Genomic DNA, 22,558 nt, shown 5'->3' with positions numbered 1-22,558 from the left:
GGGTTTGGGCTTTGGGCCATGTATTCTAGATCTCTAGCGATTAAAACTGAAACCAACTTCGGAGAACGTCGATCGTGAACTTAATGCATACATGATACAACACTCTAATCTCGTGAACTGAATTGTACACTTTTATTTTTGAAAAAATTCATATGAAAATCGAGTCTTTTTGTATTATTTTTTATTATGGATTAAATTTTATATTATTTTATTATTTTGGAATCGTGAAATTTTTATTTTTTTTTTATTTCTATGAAATTATAATAAAACTATTTAGCTTAGTTGAACTTCCAGGTATAACGCGATTCAAAGGTTGTGGCATTGCTAAAGATGGTTTAAAAAGGGTTCCTGTTGAAACATGTCAAACTTCAATTCAATAGCAAACAATATTAAATATTAAGGAGATGATTAGTGCTAATTGTTGGTTGTTTGTTTTGTTGGTTGATTGCATGTCAAGATAAAGTTGAGGGGCTTATTATGCAAGTCTTGGAAAATAGGAGGTTTGCTAAGCAGAACTATTGGATTCTTTGAGGACTAAAGTTCAATTGGGCATCTCATTCATCTATTTTATTTTTTGGTAAAGTAAAATTAGGGTTTGTTCTTTAGTTGTTTATACAGATCAAGTCTTAAGAGCAACTTGTATTTTTTTCTGATCTTAAGTATTCCTTGTACGTTTGTATTGTTCTCCATCATTCTGATGAGAGAATTGTTATATCTGTATAAACAATTTGGGATTTAATAAAATTGGTTTGGGTATTTCGTGTGTAAATCCATAGTTCATGACAGTTCCAAACCTGTTTGATCTAAACCAACCTCCAGACTACCCGACTGACAATTCAAAATTCGCACTTCTAAGATTCAAACCGGTTTAAGACCCAACATGGAAAAAAGCGGAGGTTTTTTTTTTTACGTCAAACTGGTTTATAACCCGAAACGAATAGATTTGATAGGTTCAAACGTTTTTCCTCTTAAAACAGTTTAAGATACCAATAAGTTATGACCAATCGTTGACAAAACAGGTTTGAGCCTATTTACCAACTTGTACACCTCTACTTGTAATTGTATTTGTATGTAAAGTAAATAAAGATTCGGTACGGGTACTTGAAAATGAGAGTAATAAAAGTTCTAGGTACGGACTATAGTATTTACTATTTAGTAATGTTCGACCCAAATACTCGAACATATATATTCGCTTACACAAAATATATCCGGCAATATTTTCTTTATATAGTTTTTTCGCTATTGATTATTACACGAATTAATACGTTATGGTTGAAATCAGTGAAGACAAGGCTCGGTTTATGGATCGAGTTTAAATTGCTTTTGAGGCCAATGATTATATCTATTTACACAAATACTCCGACGATTTCCACTCATTAAGACATAGAGTTTACTAAGCATATTTTCAGCGTATCATCAAAAATTAGTTTGGGGTAATCTAAATAACTCTCAAAACAAATTGCCGCTATTTAATGTAACAAACTTCTTCATTCAATGAAAACAAGATAACATGATATAACTTTTAATAAAAATCAACAAAGGTAACATAGAAGGCTAGTCACACAAATTGATTTATTATACTTGCATGAATAAAATTCGAGAACTTCTTTTAAACTTAACAAACATAGAGAAAACTTGATATATATACCCCGGGTTGGGCTCGTGATGGTTGATCACTTGTCGGGTTTAGCTACGGTTTTGCAAATCGGGCACTCGTTCTTCCTAAGAAGCCATTGTTTTATGCAATCTAAGTGATGGTAATGACCGCATTCGAGTCTTCCCAGATCTTCATCTCCCTTACATTCCTCCTACAAAAAATGCATACCTTCATTTATGAACTTGTGTTTTAACTTTAAAAAGATTCAAGATATGATATTTATGTTAAAAAGCATGTATATTGGTTTTTATTAATCCCAACTAACGAATTGGCTACTGACAGTCCCAACTTTTAACGTATTTGTTGCTAATGGTCCGTGACTAACAGAATCCTAACACCGTTAGTTTTAGGTCGTCGGAAAAACGGTTTTGCCTGGAAAAGTAAAATTTGTTGCCGGAAATGTTGAGTTTTCGGGAAAAAAATTGAGTTTTCCGGCCAAAAACGTTTTTCCAGCGACCTGAAACTAACGTTGTTAGGATTCTGTTAGTCGCGGTCGTTAGGAACATATACGTTAAAAGTTGAGACCGTCAGCAAACAATTCGTTAACTGGGACCGTTAATGACCAAACGATGATTGTTGAGATTAATAAAAATCAATATACCTGCGAAGTATTATATACTTACTTGACATATGCTACATTTGGAGTCTTTGACTTTGGAGTTAAAGTCAACGGACTTAATAAACGATTTCTTGGGTCTTTTTAAACACTCAAGTATTTCATCCTCTTGCAAACCACCATCAACATAACCAATTCTGTCACTGAGTTCCATTAGTTCCTGCATAAAATCGGTGAATTGTTTTGACTTTTTATAGAGTCAAAGCTCAAATGAAGGAAATATCTCTAATTAGTGCTCATTGTTCAAATTGAAGCCGGGAAACCATCCAACCCGGTCGATTTGGTTACACGGTAGTTTTTTTTTTCTCTTTTTTTTTACGGTTGGTTGGTTTAGGAATTTCCATGAATGGCTTATTTTAGGGTTATACTTAAAACCAGTGATGTAAAAATCGGTCTGGGCGGCCGAGTATTCCTGAGTACTCCGGACTAGACAAGTACTCACAATTGTCTAGGCGACCGACCAAATAGAGCCTAACGACTTTTGCAATCATGCTTAAAACTGAGAGAAAACACACAGTAGAATTTTGAGCATTTGTGATGTTCATTATATTAGGGATGCAAACGAGCGAGCTACTCAAGATCGGCTCGTGAAAAAGTTCGATCGAGCCGAGCTTAATCGAGCCCGAGCTCAAGCCTAAAAGTAAGCTCGTTTATTAAACGAGCCCGAGCCCGAGCTTCACTTATCGAGCTCGAGCTAGCTCACGAGCTTAATCGATCCTGTCATTTATATAACTTTTTAATATATATTTAATAATATTAATATATATATACACACACACAAACACATATTATTATATATAACATTTTAGAAGTTTGGTGCCACAAGACCATAAATGGTCCACGTGGCGGCACCAGCATCATCGAACTTTTTTTTTGTTTTTTTAATTTCAGTTCCAATATTGTAACGAACGTAACCGAAATCAACCAAATTCAAATCGACTCTCCGCCGTAATGCTCGGGTTTTTCCGATCGTTTTGTGTGTGTGTGTGTGTTCTACAACTATAACAAAAATCATTGGTGCACGTGGCGGCACCAACTTTTGACGCGTCATACAATATTTGGATATGTTTTAGTTCAGTATCGTAACGAACGTAACCGTAATCGACCCAATTCGCATATACTCGTCGTCGTAACGCCGGGTACCGACCAATGTTTTGTTTTGTTTTTTAGTTCCAATGTCGTAACGAACGTAACCGGAATCGACCCAATTCGCGTCGACTTGCCGCTGTAACGTCGGAGTTTTACGGACCCAATAAACATTGGTTTAAATGAGTTATTTCTGGGTATAATAAGTTGTGCAGGTATTTTGGACGTTTGCTGATTTAATCTTTAGGTTTAGTGTCAGTTTCATAACGAAGTTAACCGATACCAACCAAATTCGTGTCGTTTTGATCATAAGTTGTATTTGTTTTTTCTTTAATATGCTAATTTTTTATATTATAAGTTATACCAGTGTCATTACTGTTTTCTACGTTGACTGATTAATGTTTTCAGTTTAGTGTCGATATCATAACGGACTTTTAACAATTGAATGCACGTTAATGTACCGTCGCGATCATAACGAACATCTACCAACCAAGTGCAAGTTAATGTACCGCCGCATCGCGGCGTGTACAAACCTAGTATATAATATTATCAAAAAATAACTAAATAATATATACTATTTTATACATAAAATTATGATTCAAAAAATTATAAATAATTATAAATATAAATAATAAATAACAAACGAGCCGAGCCCGAGCCGAGCTCGAGCTTGAGAATTTACTCACGAGCTGAGCTCGAGCTTTGAAAATAGAGCTCGAAACGAGCCAAGCTCGAGCTCGAGCTCCATATAAGTTAAACGAACCGAGCTCGAGCCTAGTTGAGCTTAAGCTCGGCTCGTTTGCACCCCTACATTATATTTCACTTGAGTTTTTATTTTTTAAATACTTGGACTATACACCTTATTGAAGTTTTTTTTTTAAATGTATATGTAGTCACTATGGAGTCGGTCTATTAAATTTTAATTATTAAAATGTTGCTAATTCTTTGTTTTGATTGTAATTTATTCATTTTTTTCTTGTTATTATTATATGAAATATTGGCCCCATATAATTTCAATTATGGTCAATTGGCAAATATAAGGACCAACTATCGAAATGGCAAAATATAATCCCAACTACGTATGTGGGTGGAAAATTAACGGGAAGTTAACCATCCGTTAGGTTTTAGTGACGTGGCAGCTGACTAGTCATTAAGCAGCTGACCGGGATGCTGATGGAGCTGCTGAGTTGTCTAATGAAGAAATTAGAGCTTGATGTATGTTAATAGCTCAGCACACTTCTCCATAACACAACACAACTTCACCAAACCCCAAACCAGTTTCAAAATCTTGATTTCAAGATCTCATAAATCCGGCCAACCATTAAATCCGGAGTCTACCATTAAATCTGGCCAACACTTCCACCACCACCGTATTAGTTACCACTACCACCTCAACACCACCGCTCATCTACCAGAACCACCACCACAACAACACAACATCCATCGTAGCTTCACTACACCCGTATGAGCCGACCACCATTACCAGATCTGGGTTCAATTCCGCTGGAAAACTTATTATTCTCAAACGATAACGCCGATAGGCCCAGCATCCCGCCCATGAACTCGGGTAAAAACCCATGGATATCATTATTACTTAAATCAATAGCTATTAACTAGCTATTTCGCCCCCAGCATGCCGAAATTTAAACCCACCAGAACTGGTTGTTCGCTACGGTTGGCTGGCGCAACGACAGGTGTGTAAAAAGCTCCGGCGATAGGGTTCCGGTGAGATGGTGAGGGTGTACGAAGATGGTTGAGGAGGAGGTGGTGAGGGTGTACGAAGATGGATAATCTAAATATAATTCCCAAATTCAAACCTCGGAGATTCCTCCGGGAGACCGACGAGGAAGCCGATTATACTGTCTGGAATCAGATACATTCGATCTTAACAAAGTCACGTCTTCCGGTTGTACAACATTCGACGGTTGTTCACGATCCGTCGCTTGCCTTGAAGCACGAGAACGCTTAAACAGTATAAAATAAACATTAGAAAAACCTTGACTTCTTTTTTATGGGCCTTGTATTTGTATTGATGTATCGTCCTATTTAGCTGCTTACCAGATATTTTTTTATAATACAATTGTCGTTTAAAAAAAAAACTCTTACTTGTCTACTATGGTTTCTTCGACTCGGATCAAAACTTGTACTCTGCGCAACATCATATGCAAACCCTACGCCTGGAGGAGTACAACAAACATTCTCCGGGCACGATCTCCTACTCCGCCTTCTCTTTCTCCTCTTCCTACTCCTCGTCCTCTCCGTGGACTCTGGACGGCCCACAGTCACCGCGGACGACGAAATCCTTCCACATCCCAAATCCACAAGTGCCAAAAACCCAAACAGCTTCTTCCTACGAGGAACACGATCCTCGTTGGACTCGGTTATTTGATTAACAACATTTGGGGTTGGGGGTGTGATTTGATTCTTGGTTTGGTTTGATGCCTTGCATGTCCGGTGGCCATGGTTTGGTTTGGTTAATGAAGATTGAAATAAGGTGAATATGACGCCTTGTGGAGACATGACTAGTAGTAGTAAATGGTGTGGGACTATGGGTACGTTTGTCGTCACCTTTGTTTTGTATTCTTTGGTGATTAGCTTTGGAGTCTTGCCATGCAGACAAAAGTATTATGAGGAGTTTGAAACTTTATTTAATTTGAATACAACCTGCCCCACGATGTCTCTGGGTACTATTGTATAATGTATACCATGGTTTTAATTTTATTATAACTTATTGGGTTGGGATCGAATACAAATTAAATTAACGTGCTAACAGTACAAATAAACTAGTCATTATGTATACAGCATAGTGTAATTATAATTTATTGCAATCAAGGTTGCAAAAGTTGCTAGGCAAACTCTAGACGCCCGATTGGGAAGTTGGGAGTACTCGAGGAGTATTCGAAGAGTACTCGGGCATGGTGAATATAAAGAAAATTAATTTTTGGACTAAATATTTGTCAAAATAAGCATAATTCACGTCAAAAGAGTACTCTAGCTGACTCAACGACTTTTGAATGACTTTTTGATAACCCTAGCATGCCTAGCCCGACTTTTGACCGCCTAGCCCGACTTTTACCAACTTTTAGAAACTCCTAGCCCGACTACTGACCGCCTAGCCCGACTACTGACCGCCTCCGATTAATCTAGGCCGACTTGAAACAAGTCTCCAAGGTAGGGGTCCAAGGACTGACTAGTCGGCCTTGGAATCCGACTTTTATGACGCTGATTGTAATTATAAGATAGTGTTATTACACTACAATGTAATTACATTATTACAATACTTGTTTATATTATTACACTACTTGATTCTCACAGTTCGCACGTTTTTTTTGTACATTATCTTTCCCCATAGCTTATTTTAGTATATTTGTATAAGTTAAGACATAACCAAGAATGAGCAGCAAATTATAATAACCAACATTCTTTAATTTTTTTTTAACGGTAATTCATAAGGTGTGGCAGGTCTCGGGGGCCACTTAGGGCTCGATTTCACAACTATCGCCGGTCGATTCATATATGGGAGTGGAAGCCCATTTTTTTACTTGTGAGGCACCTGAAATCTCGGTATGAACTGCAGAGGCGTTTACATAACGAATATTTGGTTCTCGCATAATTTTTTAATAGTACAACCACTGTATTGTTGTATCCTATGATGCATAACACGAAAAGTCACTACATGTGTTTTAAGTGAACCTTATCTAACACATGGGCACAAACACAATGATTTTTCATTCTGGTTTTGTTTCTTTAACTTTTTTTATATTTTAGTTGTTTTTTTTTACCGGCTAAATGTTACATGGCAACAATATATGTTGTAAGTGACTGTGATAGTTACTGAGAGATACTAAACACCCAAAACATCTATGATTCTTTGAAGACAAGCAAGAACTTATGTAAAGACAAAATAACTAAATTAGAGACTTCATTGGTTCAAAAGAACAAAAAAGCTTATGTAAAACTAGATTAACTAGACAATTGTAATGATGTTAATTACAATGTTGCCTATGTTTCATGAGTAAAGTTATGCTTATAGATTGAACCTAGCCACCTAGGTTAAGTAGTTCTATATATATTATATAGTATGAGAATGCTGTGTTTTAATGACGGATCAAGAAAAAAGGTTGAGGGGGAGCGTGGGCTACCACTCAACCTATGCTAGATCCAGTCCTGCCCTGGTTAGCTCGATTTTACGCTAAACTCATGTGATCAAACGCTATTCTATATGTTGATAGATAAGCCTTGATGATCTTGTTGGCAAATAAAAGTGTTGATCTTTTGTTATTCGTCTATGTGCATGGTATCAAGAATTAAACTTTTTAGTATCACAAGATTGACCAAATTGAAATAATTGTAGGGTGAAGCCATAAAAGCAAAACTTTTATAATGTCATTATATTAGATATTATGAATAGAAATGAAAAAGATTTAATGATATAATGATATTCTTGGTGCTAAGACCGTCCGTAGTCGGCCAATATTGGCAGTGTTTCAGGGCAAAAACGTCGGGAGCACCGCCTCAGCCCGATGTTTTCGGTGGCGTTTCAAAGCAAGTGTTTTGTACATAACGTGAGGCTGACTCGAATTTTGAGGGGCGTCTAGTGAGAGAGAGGTAGAGAGGGGGGAGGCGTTTTGGGGGCATTTTCCCACTACACCCACATTTGCAAAATGTTCAAAAGCTGACAAGGCGTCACATGGCGTAAAATGTCCGAGTGTGCTTAGTTTTGACTATACATGCAGCGGCGGAACTTGAACAGTTACATTGGAGGGGCCAGAAATTTTAAACTAGTCATAAGTTCATAGATATAAAGCAACCAAAATTTTTTCATCAAATAAAGAACATAAATCCCAAAAAATAACATGTTCTTTCACATAAATGAATATGAGCCGGATAGGAGGGACAAAAGATATAAAACATAACATAATTACAAAGACATGTGTTGTATAGGGTTAAGTTATAATAGGAAGTATAGATTTTGTAGGAAGGATAAGAAGTAATCTTGTCTATTGATTTTGAATATGGAGGGTTGAGATTAGTTTAAGGGGAAATCAAGTGTGAACACAAGGTAAATGACATAAAAGGAATAACACATTTGTTTACTTTCTCTCTCAACATGCAAGGCAGATGCCAAATTCCCCCATCATTTTAAACGTCCATAACTCTTTTTTACGACATTTTTATTGAAAAACAAATTCACCATAATAACGAGTGTCTTTTTATCTTTTATATGAGTACCATATTGTAATATAATAATTAAAAAATAATTAGTGGGTTTTTACAAATTGTGTTTTACCGAATTGTGTTTTACAAAATTGTGTTATACAATAGTATCATTGTGTTTTTTCCATTGTGTTATTTACATTGTGTCATACAATTGTGTTTTTTTTCATTGTGTTTTTTATAGTGTTTTTCATTGTGTTTTTTCGGACTTTTCCGGCGAGGTGGTGGCGGTGGGTGACGGTTGTGGTGGCAGTGGGCGGTGGAGTGGTGGTGGTTGTAAGAGATGAGTGAAGATATAATTGGGTTTTATGTAAGTGGGTTTTTGAAATTAATTTAAGTGGGTTTTGATATTAAAGTATTAGACTAAAATACCCTCCTTCCTAGCCTTCTTAGGAAAATCAAACTTCTTATTTGAACCTAACTCGTGTTATATATTCTAATTCTGAGCCGAAAACCCGGAGGGGCCACAACCCCTCCCCGCCCTTAATAAAGTCCGCCCATGTATACATGGTCTAACAATAAGCAAGATTTACATACAAGCTAAGAGCAAACATAATGTTGTCCGGGGTCGGCATATGGTCATTATAAATAGGGATTTAGACAACCATTTAAATAAGACCCTAGTTTTAAAAATATGTGAGTACGCATTTAATATATACTATGTTCACTTTTGAGAGTTACAAACAAAAAACACAATGTATATTATATGAATCCGTAAAATGTGAAAGTATGTTGCATTTGACAATTTAGGAAATTCGTATCTCAAATGCTTGTGAAAAAAGAAGCAACAAGTCACACTACATAAATGATGTGGGGATGTGTAAATAGACTATGTAACCACTTTAAAGCTAGAGATGTTTAATATATGTGGTTCTAGTAAGTACGGGTGGACCTATGTGATGCCAAGGACAAGACTATTCATTATTCGGTACAAGAACCGATTACACCAAAAACCGAACAGATCCAAAACTAGCTTTACGGTCTGGTTAAACTACTAAAATTTGGTCCTGTCCAGTTTTCAGTTGTTTTCGATTCAAGTGATAAATCTCCAAACCAAATAGACCGAACCGATTTAAGGAAGGTAAAAGTTCTGATTTATAATATTCCGACAACTCGTTTAAATTCACAAGCACATTTTAAGATTACCATTCAGCTTTATACTATATTGTCGACTCGTTTTATTTCGAGCCTTTATTGACAAAAATATAAGGTATAAGTCACTAAGTCTACTAAATCAATTTAGCTAGGGTTAAATATTAGAACAAATAGGCAAACGAATAAGGTGGAAAGAACGATAAAACAGAAGAAGATGTCATTAAATATTAGATATACATATACTCATATACTAACTAAATAATATTAAAGTAACTAAATATTAAATGGTATAAGTAAAGAATATTAGACATCTAAAATAATATACAAGTGTTCGTGCATCATTATTTTAATCAACGTGGCTTGGAGCCTGAAACTATAAGATAAAAAAAGTATCAAAGAATATATTAAGATTCTTAAGAGCAAGAAGAAGGCATCCAATGAGGCCCAAGTAACAATGTAAATTCCTCATTGAAGTTTTAAATTTTAATACTATTTTATAAAAAGAAGTTAGTTTTATAAATAATGTATCATGTGTAACGTGAATTTCTTGTATAAACTATGAAATATTTAGGATACTACTAGTATATTGTAACGGTTAAATTAAAAATGATTTTTGATGAACTATTTAAACGGTTTGGATAAACTATGATTTCGTTCAAGTGTCAGGTCTAGATAGCTTGAACGCACAATTTTGAAGATGAGTTCAAAGCAATTATAAAAGCGTGTCCAGTATACAAGAGAAATAAGCTCGAGTTCTATGCGAATTATTAATTTAACTAGCTTTTGAACCCGTGTATTACACGGGTTTTGTCAAATAATAAAGATAAATAAGGTCCGTTAATTTAGTTGTTGATCTCAAAATACTTATACACTAATTTAATCTATACTTAATAGAAAAAACAAATGGGGTTAGCGAAAATACTAAAATAGCATGATTTTGGAAAGGTCAGGTGTTGGTTTGCAAGAAATTTAAAAAGATTTACTAAAGTTGAGTAGTTGGTCAAACCTCATATATGAAAATGACACTTAATTTAATAATAAATAAAATCCACACTATGTTATAACCTATTAAACAAAATGGGTTTGACCCATAAATAGTAGAATGAATGAGAAGAGAGATTAAGAATTAAGAAAAATGTGGGCTTAATACCTAAGCTTCAACATTTTCTTTTATTAGTGTAATAAGATTTATACAAGTAATCAGTGAGCTGCAATCTATTGGAGCAAACATTAATTTTAAATGGGGTAAAATCTAATTTATTTAAAGAAATATTTTGTAATCAATTATTAAAGAGGAAAAAGTGTGTAGCATCTGTCGATTAATTAAACTACAGTTTAATAAGTAAAATACTTTTCAGTGTGTAACATAATTATAATTGCTATTAACATAATGTGGACATAATAGATTGAAAGTATTTAAAGTTAACAATAAAAGATGCAATATAATAGATTAAAGAGTTAAGTGCCAATTTAGTACCTATGGTTTGTCTAATTACGCAGCTTTAGTACCATATTTGAATTTATTGCAAATGGCTACCTCACTTTTCTAAAACTTGTAATTTTAGTACTTTTTTCTAATCCCGTTTATTTTTTCCGTTAACTCAGGGGCAAATTAGTAATTTCGATTATTTTATTTATTTTTTCTTTTAGCTAAATGCCATTTTCATACCCGTGGTTTGTTCAATTACGCAACTTTAATACCTTTTTTGGAATTTATTGCAACTAGATACTTTGATTAGTTTTTGATAGACAGACAAACCAAGAGAGGCATTACATATTATAATTAAAAGATCATCTCTAACTCAAAATGAACAGATCAACCCCCCTCCCCGCGCTCATAGATCCTTCAAACCCTAACCATTGTTCATCTTCACGTTCAATGAATCACGATATATTTTTGTACATGTGATTCGTCAACCGTCATTCATCTACAAGTTCAATTGATGTTATACTAAGAGGTGCGAAGTTGTGTGGTTATCAATTGGCTTGATCCTCCAATGTGTTAAAGAGCTGCTGTTATCATACCCGAACTTTTGAAAAAAAATCAATGCACATAAAGAAAATGCAAGAAAAATAGCTAAGATGAACTCGAATGTTGAGCTATTATAAGTAAATTGGCAATCAGGAACAAAAGACTAAAAAATATGTTATACATTTCATGGTTCTTTTTCATCTTATCGTGTATTTAGTTATCTTTTAATGGTAATATGTAATACGTAATGTCTCTCTTGGTTTGTCTGTCTATCCAAAACTAATCAAAGTATCTAGTTGCAATAATTTCAAAAAAGAAAGTACTAAAGTGGCGTAATTGAACAAACCACATGTATGAAAATGACAATTAACTAAAAGAGAAAATAAATAAAATAATCGAAATTACTAATTTGCCCGTGACTTAACGGATAAATTAAACGGGGTTAGAAAAAAAGTACTGAAATTGCAAGTTTTAGAAAAGTGAGGTAGCCATTTGTAATAAAGTTGCATAATTGGACAAACCACAGGTACTAAAATGGCACTTAACTCTAGATTAAAACAATCATGTAACATATTAAAATCATAGATACCATGTTATTGTGAATGATTGTACACGACAACGTAATAAAAACAGTCTTATAAAATTTTTTACATTTCTTGATATCTTTGCCATGGTTTGTGCCAACTCGATAACTATTTGGGTGAGCAAGGCACCCTATTCGAATCGTGTAATATTGGGTTCACCTGCTAGGTGTGAATTTGAGTTCAGATTTGAGTATCGAAACCCATGGGGTTGGTGCGTGGGTGGATGGAGCAAAACTTCAAGCGAGTACGAGAACCGGGTCCTAGCACACTGTTATGGGTTGGCGGAGGAACACCCCACCAGCCCTAAATTAATGGCCTAATAATTGTATTGTTGGGCTATTGACTATTGAGGTTTAATATACCATTTTCTAGTTTTTGGGCCACAAGGCCCAGAATAAGCTATTTCCATATTAATATGTGCTTAAGTATCACATAATACGTTTTAATAAACTCTGGCCCTTAGCCCGGTAATGGAAAGTGGATTCCAATGGCCCAATTCAATGAAACAAAATAGGTGTCGAGGCAACATGTGTCTAGATAGAGGCATAGAGCTGCGTTGCCTTTACTAAAAAATAATAAAACTTTATATAAAGACAAATTCAATTTTAAATCTCGTATTTTTTACAATTGACCGATAATAATCTCATCATAGAGCTGCGTCGCTTTTACAACAAAACAATAAACTTTATATACAGGCAAAATGAATTATAATAATCTCATCTTTTTTTCTTTTTTTTTTGCATTTTGGCCAATAGTAATTTCATCTTAGAAAATAGTTGCCATCGGTCCCACATTTCACATTAATTGTTTTCATTGGAACTCCGTTAAAAAAGACTTAACTCTATTAAGATTTTTTTTTTCAAATTTCAAACTGATCTTTTAGGGTTTTTGATAGGAATGAGGATACGAGTCGATTAATATAAAACTTGCCTCGAACGGTGCTCCAAACAACAAAAATGGTGCTTCAATTGGGGTGTTTAAACTTCTAATTAATAAAAATCAAGCCGTTTTGAGCACCGTTTTCAAGAAATGAAGGTAAGCTTTACATCAATCGACTCGCATCCCCATTCCTATCACAAACACTAAAAGTTAACTCTGTTAAGTTTTTTTTTAACAGGGGTCCAATGAAAACAATTAGTGTGAAAGGAGGGATTGATGACAACTATTTTCTAAGGTAAGATTATTATTAGCCTACCGTAAAAGACAAAATTAATAAAATCCATTTTGCCTCGTATAAATATAGTTATATGAAATATTATGTAGATAGATCAATAAACAAGCCTTACCGCCTTAGGTGCTGTTTGTTTTTGCAGACATAAACTGTCTGTAAGCTGATTTCATCTGTTTTTATGTCTGCAGCTGAAGATGTGGTCTGAAGCTCTGTAAGCTGAAAAAATAAGACTGTTTGTTTTTATAAGTTAACACTGTCTGCATAAACTGAAAATACAAACACATTAATTAATAAATTATTTATTAATTCATTAATATCACCAAGAAAGGGAAGTACAAGGAGTTCCAGAAGACGATGTAGAAGAAACTCCATTGTTACTATTCGAATCACCACCGCCACAAACGTCTTCGTCGTCGCCAGAAGACGTCTCCTCCGTCTCCAACCGTGACGGCGACGTGTCCGGCGTCTCAAACGGCGTATTTCCGGCGACCCTACTCTTTCTCCCGTTTTCCTCACCGTTGTACATCGGATTCGAAATGGATGGGTGGCATGGGCGATTAATCCCATCGGGACCGGAATGGCGGGGGCTCAATCGTTTATCGCGTTCAAGGGTTCCAACGGATCGATGACGGTGAAGACGTATAATATTAGCTCCTACTAGTCAATTGTTGAAGGGAAGATTGCGTTTGAAGTGCCGGAGGCTAGTGCTGAGTTTTCCGGTGGGGTGATGAGGATTTTTGCGACGATGAAGTTGCCGGAGGCGATGACGGAGGTGAATCATATCTGGCCGGAGTTTATGGGATGCTTATTGTTGTTTTTGGATGGTTGGAGAGGAGGCAGCAGGAGAGCAGGTAGGGTGAAGATGTGTGAAGCAATAATTTTTAGCTTCTTTTTTAAGATAAAAGAAGCTGATTTCAGATCTTATCTTAAAAAAAAAACAAACAGTCTTCATGGGTGATGTCTGCGCGCCTGCAAACATCACCCCTCCTGCAGATGTTTTAATCAAAAACAAACACAACCTTAGTAACACTTGATAAGAGAAAGATGTAGTGGTCAGTGGTGACCGGTATCATTATTAGTGAGAATATACAATGGTGATCACTAACAAGACTAAAGCTCAAAAATTATCACTACGTTGATTAGTGAGAAGAGAAGTTTCAATGTTCTTTGTGTTTCAAGTGTTAATTTTTCTTTCATCGTGCACTTGCTAATAATCTTTATCAATGCACAAGTTCTTATAAACAAAATATATTATTATTATTATTATTATTATTATTATTATTATTATTATTATTAATACTCATGCAGGAGGTTCACAGCTTCGCGCACACATGCACATAACACCTGGAGCCAAAGCTGATATGGATTTATACACACCATACAACCCACAAGCGAAAGGGCAAGTGGACCCATACAACCCACAAGCCAAAGCCCTTATGCTTTTCCCATAAGGGCTTCTAACTTATTATTATTATTATTATTATTATTATTATTATTATTATATATAACAATTATAAGTTTTGGTGCCGCTAAGTGTCGATCGGGTCACTTGGCGGCACCGTATTGGTCCTTGAATTTTGTTTTAGTTCCGGTATCATGCCAAACATAACGGAAACCGAATGAATTCGCGTAGACTCACTGCAATTTGTTTTAATTTTGGTGGTTACACCAATGTGACGGAAATCAGCCGAATTTACGTAGACTCATCACCTCAACTTCCGGGATCGGCTATACTCGGATCTTCCCAACGCCCGAGTGTTACCAGCTGACGCCACTCAATTGATCCACCTCAAATTTTATATGATTTTGATTTATTTTTGGCTTTTAGTTCCGGTATCATAACGCATTTAACCGAAACCGACCGAATTTGCGTCGAATTACCGCTGCCACAACACCCAGAACCGACACCGTTTGCGTTTATCATCGCTCTGGTATTACCAACCTGCCCGGCGCAACGCGCCGGGTATAACACTAGTTATTTATAAGATATATATTCGTAACAAACAAAGATTTTATAAAAAATATTAGACTAAAAATTAAGTTATTCAAACACAAGAATGAAGAAAGTGTCATAAACTTTGTAATGTGATTTATCTTTTAATGAAATAGTTTAAACATTAAATAATACTAATAATAATAATGACAAAGGAAAAAACTTTTATTGACCAGTATGATATGATAGTATTATATTTTTTCAAACACAAGAATGAAGAAAGTGTCATAAAATTCATTATTCCAAAAGCAAATAGGTTTCTTGAGGCATGAATGACGGGTTAATTGTGGAGCCTCAAACCATTTTCTAAGATGAGTTAAATTCCGACAAAAATATCAAATGTATACGAGAATTGTAATCAAAGGATATATTATACTAAAGTCGAAAAAGACAAGTAGACTATTCAACTATATTTTTATACTTCATAATGATTGTCTTACGGACTCTACTTTCTATTAATTGATGTTACTTATTTGTATAAGTAACATACCCCACATCAAATGTTTTATATATATCAATTGCGACTATTTTAGAATAAGACACTAGACATAGTGTCGTATGATTATGAGATTTCATTAATCAAGACGACTTGAAAACCATAAAGGTAAAAGTGGATTATTCCGCACCTGTGTTTTATAATTAGAAGATTTCATGAATCAGAACAAGTATAAAACCATAACTGTAAGGTAACTGTATTATTCTGTACCAGTGTTTAGAAATTAATTTAAACCGGTAAAAATGATCAGGTCGATCAATTACCGGTTTGATTTTATGTATTTTTGTTTAACAATTGTTTGATTTATAGACTAGCTCAAAAATCCGACAAGACTGTTGACTTTAGACATATTACTCTTAGAAGTTTTCTCTTTATTTCTATACGATTATTTTTCTTTTTACTATAAATGATATGTTATAATTGTAGAAGTTTGAAACCAACTTAACATCAATTAGTTGGTTTGTAAACATAACACTGTTTCCATTCAAGAACACCAACAAAGAAACCTAGTAAACTTTTTCTTTATCCTTTAAAACCCTAATTTTTACTTTAATTCTGTAAACATCTTATATAGCCTTAGATTCATATCATCACCATTTTCTAATTTATATTCTATAATAAATCAAAACTTTATAAAAAGTTAATTAACTTATTATAATAAGCATTCATTTAATTAGTAAAATAACTTCTATGAATTAGAGTATTTTATAAAAGAAATGTAAAAAGTATAAAAATTATATATAGTAATCATTTTATATTAAATAAAATACTGTATACAACTATACAAATCATTAACTCAATAAATTTCACTAAATATAAAATTAAAATGTAAAAAAAAAAAAAAAAAAAAAAAAAAAATTCGACCCGTCAACCCAGCTCACCCCTCGTCAAACCCCCGCATATTCAGACGGGCCTCTCTTCACGAGCCGCTAGCTCCAACCCTACCCGTCTCCCGCACTTCTTCATACACGGGCGCTCATGGGGATGGTGTTAAAGACGGTTCGTTTAATCAGCCCGAACTATAAAGCTGAAAGCAAATCTGGTTTTGATATCATATACATATTCCAAAATATACATTAAAATTAAAGAATAAAAACCCAACTGACCGTTATTATAATAATAATAATAATAATAATAATAATAATAATAATAATATAAAACATAAAAACAAAATATCATCAGATTTACACCCTTCAACTATCCAAGCTTGCCAAAACCAACCCAATACTTGAATCTTGTTAACACTCTGTTCTTAACATGCATTCATTAGTGGCTTAACCTGTCCAAAATATCAGCAGCATGTCTCATTGATGGTCTCCTTTCCGGGTTACTTTGCGTGCACCCGATTGCAATCTTTAAAACCGCGATCATCTCCTCTTCTTTATCCACATCCTCGGCCAACCCCGGGTCCAAAACATCCAAAAACGGTCTCTTTTCCTCGATACACAACTGGATCCACCGAACAAGGTCCATTTCCTCGAGGCCCACTTGCACAACGGGCTTTTGGCCTGTTATCATTTCGAGTAACACGACACCAAAAGAGTAAACGTCCCATTTTTGTGAAGGCTTCACCACTTTGAAAGCCTCGGGTGCTTGGTAACATGAGGCGGGAGTGATGGAAGCCGATGCTGACGTGGCGGTTGTGGTTGCGGTTTCTGAGATCATGCGGTTGGATTGGAGTGTCGGTGTGTTGCCACCGGCTATGTTAGCCAAACGGCTAAGGCCGAAGTCAGAGATTTGGGGCTCCATGTTTGGACCGAGTAATATGTTTGATGGTTTTAGGTCACCGTGGACGTATTTTTTCGGGCTGAATTCGTGTAGATAGGCTAAACCTTTTGCGGTTCCTCTTATTATCTTTAAACGTGCGCGCCAAGAAAGTGGCACCAAAGATGTCACACCGGGTGTCCCTGAAAACAAAGTTTTAGAATTAAACGGGTTCGGGTTGTCATGTGTTGGCCGTTTTAATAAGTGGGTCGGGTTGACATGTTTAATTAAAAGGGTTGATGCAGTTGACCTGTTTAATTCTTTTAATAAAACGGGCCAACCCGTCACATTTTACAACCCGTTTAACGGGCCAAACCCCTGACCTGATTAACACATTTTACAACTAATTACTGTCCATCAACCTGTTTAATATCAATATGTATAGATAAATGGGTAAATGAGTCATGTTCGAGTTGACCTTTTAACCCGTTTAGTTAAACGGGTCAGCTCCGTTTAACCTCTTTTTTACAACCCACCAACCCGATTGTGATATTTTACAAGTTGATTACCATCTACTAATCCATTTGGCACGTTTGCATAAACGGGTCGTGTTCAGGTTAACCTGTTTAATTATACAAGTCGACCCATTAACAAATTTTACAACTTGATTAATGATTACAACCCGTCAATCCATTTGACACGTTTAGATAATGGTTAAACGGGTCGTGTTCCGGTTACACGATTTTAAGTACGTGCCTGTTCGGGTTGAATAATTCAACCCGCCAACAAAAACAGAACGCGTTAGATCGAAAATTACCATGAATCGCGGTGCCAAGATTGCCATTCGGGACATAATCATAAATAAGCAACTTCTCGTCCACCGACCAATAATAAGCTCGTAAAGTCACAACATTCGGATGCCTTAATTTCCCGATCGCTTCAACCTCGGTTTGAAACTCTTTAAACCGTTGCGAACCGCCTTCACCTAACCTTCTAACCGCCAAAGTAAGCCCGTCTTCAAGCACAACCTTATAAACAATCCCGATTCCGCTTTTACCCAACACAAAAGCCGAAGCCTTTAAAAGCTCATCCAAATCAAACCCTAACCGAGAATCCAACGCCACAAGATCATACTTCTCGACATGTTCCGACAACGTCTCCGACTCGTCTTTCCCAAAACACAAACACTCGTTACCTCCCCGACCGCCTCCCTTCTCATACCCGTTACTCCTTCCACCACAACCACAAACTCTCGAATAACAATACGACAACACCAACCCGATCAAACATATCCCGATCACATCGCTAACGACAATCGCCACCAAAGTACCTCTACCCAACCCTTTCCGGCCCATTCGACCCTTGGGCGGCCCGTTAACCGGCCCGTTCGGGAACGAAGACGAGTTTACACTCGACTCGTTATTCTCACAAAGATTGTTCAACGGCGGGCCGCATAAGCCCGGGTTCCCAATAAACGCAGTCGGGCCACGGTTAACCAACTGGCCCGTTTGCGGAATCGGGCCGGTTAGTTTATTATAAGTGAGATCAATGTAAACCTTTTCAGGAAGGTTACCAAGGGCACTTGGGATTGACCCATTAAACATATTATGTGATAAGTCAACAGTCCCTTGCAAATTAGTCAACTTGCCTAAATCTATTGGGATCACACCAGTGAACATATTATATGAAACATCAAGTTTTTCAAGAAAATTAAAATTTGACCCAAACCCATCTGGGATTGACCCGGAAAGATTATTATGACCCAACACAAGATTCTTTAACCTCCTACAACTAACCAAAGAAATTGGCAATGACCCATTAAGCATATTATCAGATACATCAAGATTCTGAAGGTACTTAAGCTTACCAACATCATTTGGCACTGACCCAGACAGCAAATTGCCATAAAGCACCAAACTTTGAAGGTTTTTTGCATTAAAAAGATCAATTGGCAGGTGACCCATGAACCTATTGCTTCTTAAATTAAGGTGTCTGAGGTCAGAAAGTGAGCCAAGAGCTGGTGAGATGAAGCCTAGAAGGTTCTGTTTGGGGATGCTGAGTGAGATGACTCTTTGGTCTTTGCATGCAATGCCATTCCATGAGCAAGGGGTGTCATGTGATTGGTTCCAGTTGGTTAAAGAGCCATGTGGGTCTTGGAGGATGGAGTGTTTGAAGGCTAAGAGTGTTAGGCCTTCATTGTTTAGAGAAGTTGTGAGGTGGGTGTTGAGTAGAATCAAGAAGATTGATAGTAAAGGTTGCATTTTTTTTTTGGGTCAAGAAAGCATGAGATTTGATGGGTTTTTGGGTTGTTTTTGGTTAAGAAGAGGATGAAGAAGTTGTGGGAAATTGTGGGTTTTGGAATTGAGAGAGAGAGAGAGAGAGAGAAGAGTTGTGTTGTGTGTGAAATTGGGAGTGTGAGTATGGATTGAGTTGTTGGAGAGGTGGAGTGCATTGAAGAAGGTAAAGTCAAGCTGGTTTCTGCCTACAAGACATGGGGAATATTGTATATAGACTTTTACATTTTTTTTAGGGGTGAAAACGAGTCGAGTCGAGTCGAGTCGAGCCGAGCCTGAGTTTGACTAGACTCGAGCTTGGCTCGTTTAAATTAAACAGAGCTCGAGTTAGGCTAGTTTCGAGCTCTAATTTCAATGCTCGAGCTCGGCTCGTTAGTAAATTTTCAAGCTCGAGCTCGGCTCATTTACTATTTATCAATTATTTATTATATAATTATGATTATTTTTATATATTTTTTTTCATTATAAGTTAGTATAAAATAATATATATTATTTAATTATTTTTATTTATTTTTTCATAACATTATGTTTATTAATTAATTATTAAATATATATTCTAAAAAATCATATAAATGACAGGTTCGTTTAGGCTCGCGAGCCTGCTCGAGCTCGGTAAGTGAAGCTCGGGCTCGTTTATTAAACAGGCTTAATTTTAGGCTCGAGCTCGGGCTCAGGCTCGACTAAGCTCGGCTCGATCGAGTTTTTTAATGAGCCGATCTCGAATAGCTATTGAGTAGCTCGGCTCATTTGCACCCCTACATTTTTTTATTAAATGGTGGTTTTCGTTCAGATGGTTTGTCTAAATCTGTAGTTTTAGTCAAATAGTTTTAAATTTGTGTTTTAAATCCCCGTGATTTCATTTTACTTAAAATTTATCCCGGGCCCACTAACCTCATTAAGTCTGCTTAGCTATGTTCATTGTCTAGGGTTTGGAACCGTGGTTCTTCGTTCGTCCAGGGTTTGGAAGCAGGTGTATTGAACAAAATAAATTGAAAAAGATGAGCTGAGGTTTTCTAATTAGGGCTCATTGGGGTTTATTTTGCGAGTATAATGACAAAATTGCCTCTCACGTAAGCCAAGCTGATGGACATAACTAGGTAGACATAACGGGGTTAGTGGGTTCGAGTTTAAATGCAAATGAAATGAAACCATGTGGACGAAAAAGCAAATTTGAAACTATTGGATTAAAGCCGCAGATTTGGACAAACCACAGATACAGAAACCATAATTTACTCCTTTTTTTTAATTTATAGGGTGAATTAATATAACTATTAGGTGAATATAACAAGAAAATCATATTTTAATAATCAAAACTAATGCTTCTAATGGTTTTCAAAGTCATTCTCACTCACATAACTATTAGACTAGGTGTTGTACATTTGTAGAGGGGCTTTACCAATCCTTCATGTCATTTTCACGTATGAAACGGAGCTTTAAAGTTCCTCTCCATAAAATAGGATATATATTTGTATGCATGTGTGAGAGTATTAAAGAAGCTGGCCCCACCATCCCTCCTTACAGCCCCGGTATTTAGACACCTCCCCACCCTTATACCACCCTCCTATACAGCCCGGGGCAGTGTTCCTCGCCGTTACCGCCCCCCCTTAACCGCCCCTATACAACCCACTACATCTAATGGATATATACTTGATTAATAATCGATTCTGCTCGCAATGAAGGTCCATTTACCCATTTAATCATTTTGCAAGCAAAATCAAATGAATATTTATGATGATTATATATTTATACAAGTATGATAACCATCGACAATGAAAGTAAAAGTTTAGTGTCACAAATTTGGAATACAAATTATTGTATAGTTTTAATTATTAAAGTGGAATGACTATTTTTTGAATGCCTTTATTGTATTATTGTATAAAAGAAAAAAAAATATTGTCTATATCATAAAATAGTTCAAAGAATAGAGTTTGTATTGTTGTATCTATGATTGACTCAACAAAACATAGAAAGAATAAAAGCTGATAATATTGGCAAAATGTCAAATAAAAAAATAAAATTTAAGTTTATTCTAATGAGGAAAAAATAATAAGTAACACTTTAAATAACTATTAATTAAGATATTCATACGTTTTAATTAAATTAAATTTTCTTGATTACACCTTTTATTATTATGCAGCTGTTAACATAACACTTAGCATTCCATTATACTAGCATGCACTTTTTTTCTTTGATAGAGTTTTGTCTACGGATGAACAATTTTATATATATCAGTATTGGTATTTATTTTTTATATTTCTTCTTTCGGTATCATTTAGTTTCGTTATTTTTTTATGTTATCAATGTAATTAGTACCGAATGATATCCGAATAGCATCGGTACGATAGCTCGTTTTCAATATCACTGTTTTACATTATCGATACGGTATTGATCTTGTCTATAGTTTTGCCAATTACAAATGTTAGGTTGGCATATAAAATATATAGTTAAACCTACATACTCCAAATTTTTTTACAAATTCTTCTAGGTTGTGTTAGGTAGATATATAAAATTGAATGTGCCCTTTACAATATATTTAATATTTAATTTACATGTCGGTTGTAAATCGTTTGCGTTTATTTCAATGTGCCTTTTGTGTTATAAATAAATGAATCTAGCACTTCAGTCTTGCTTTGAATTATAGGGATTTGAAAAACTAAATAATTTTGTATAGAT

General features: G+C 35.5%; 1 protein-coding gene across 1 annotated transcript; it reads right to left on the bottom strand.

The window, feature by feature from the left end:
• Positions 1-17,079: 17,079 nt before the first annotated feature.
• Positions 17,080-19,852, bottom strand: LOC143573578 (receptor protein kinase-like protein ZAR1). Its single transcript, XM_077058421.1, has 2 exons — positions 18,409-19,852; positions 17,080-17,794 (listed from the first exon to the last, which is right to left on the bottom strand). Exons 1-2 carry the CDS (start codon positions 19,850-19,852, stop codon positions 17,154-17,156), a joined length of 2,085 nt encoding a protein of 694 aa, XP_076914536.1. The 3' UTR covers positions 17,080-17,153.
• Positions 19,853-22,558: the final 2,706 nt, after the last annotated feature.

The sequence above is a fragment of the Bidens hawaiensis genome, unplaced genomic scaffold, assembly GCF_021521415.1.
Source record: "Bidens hawaiensis isolate Kalapana, Puna unplaced genomic scaffold, B.hawaiensis_p1.1 tig00001382_1, whole genome shotgun sequence".
In the NCBI taxonomy this organism is placed as follows: domain Eukaryota; kingdom Viridiplantae; phylum Streptophyta; class Magnoliopsida; order Asterales; family Asteraceae; genus Bidens; species Bidens hawaiensis.
This window is presented reverse-complemented; position numbering and strand designations above follow the sequence as displayed.

Excerpts from the sequence above, each read along its gene's own strand:
- LOC143573578 (XM_077058421.1), bottom strand. The coding sequence starts at position 19,852 with ATGCAACCTTTACTATCAATCTTCTTGATTCTACTCAACACCCACCTC. Across the intron at positions 17,795-18,408 it reads TCTTGGCACCGCGATTCATG|GGACACCCGGTGTGACATCT; the intron begins GTAATTTTCGAT and ends CTTTGTTTTCAG.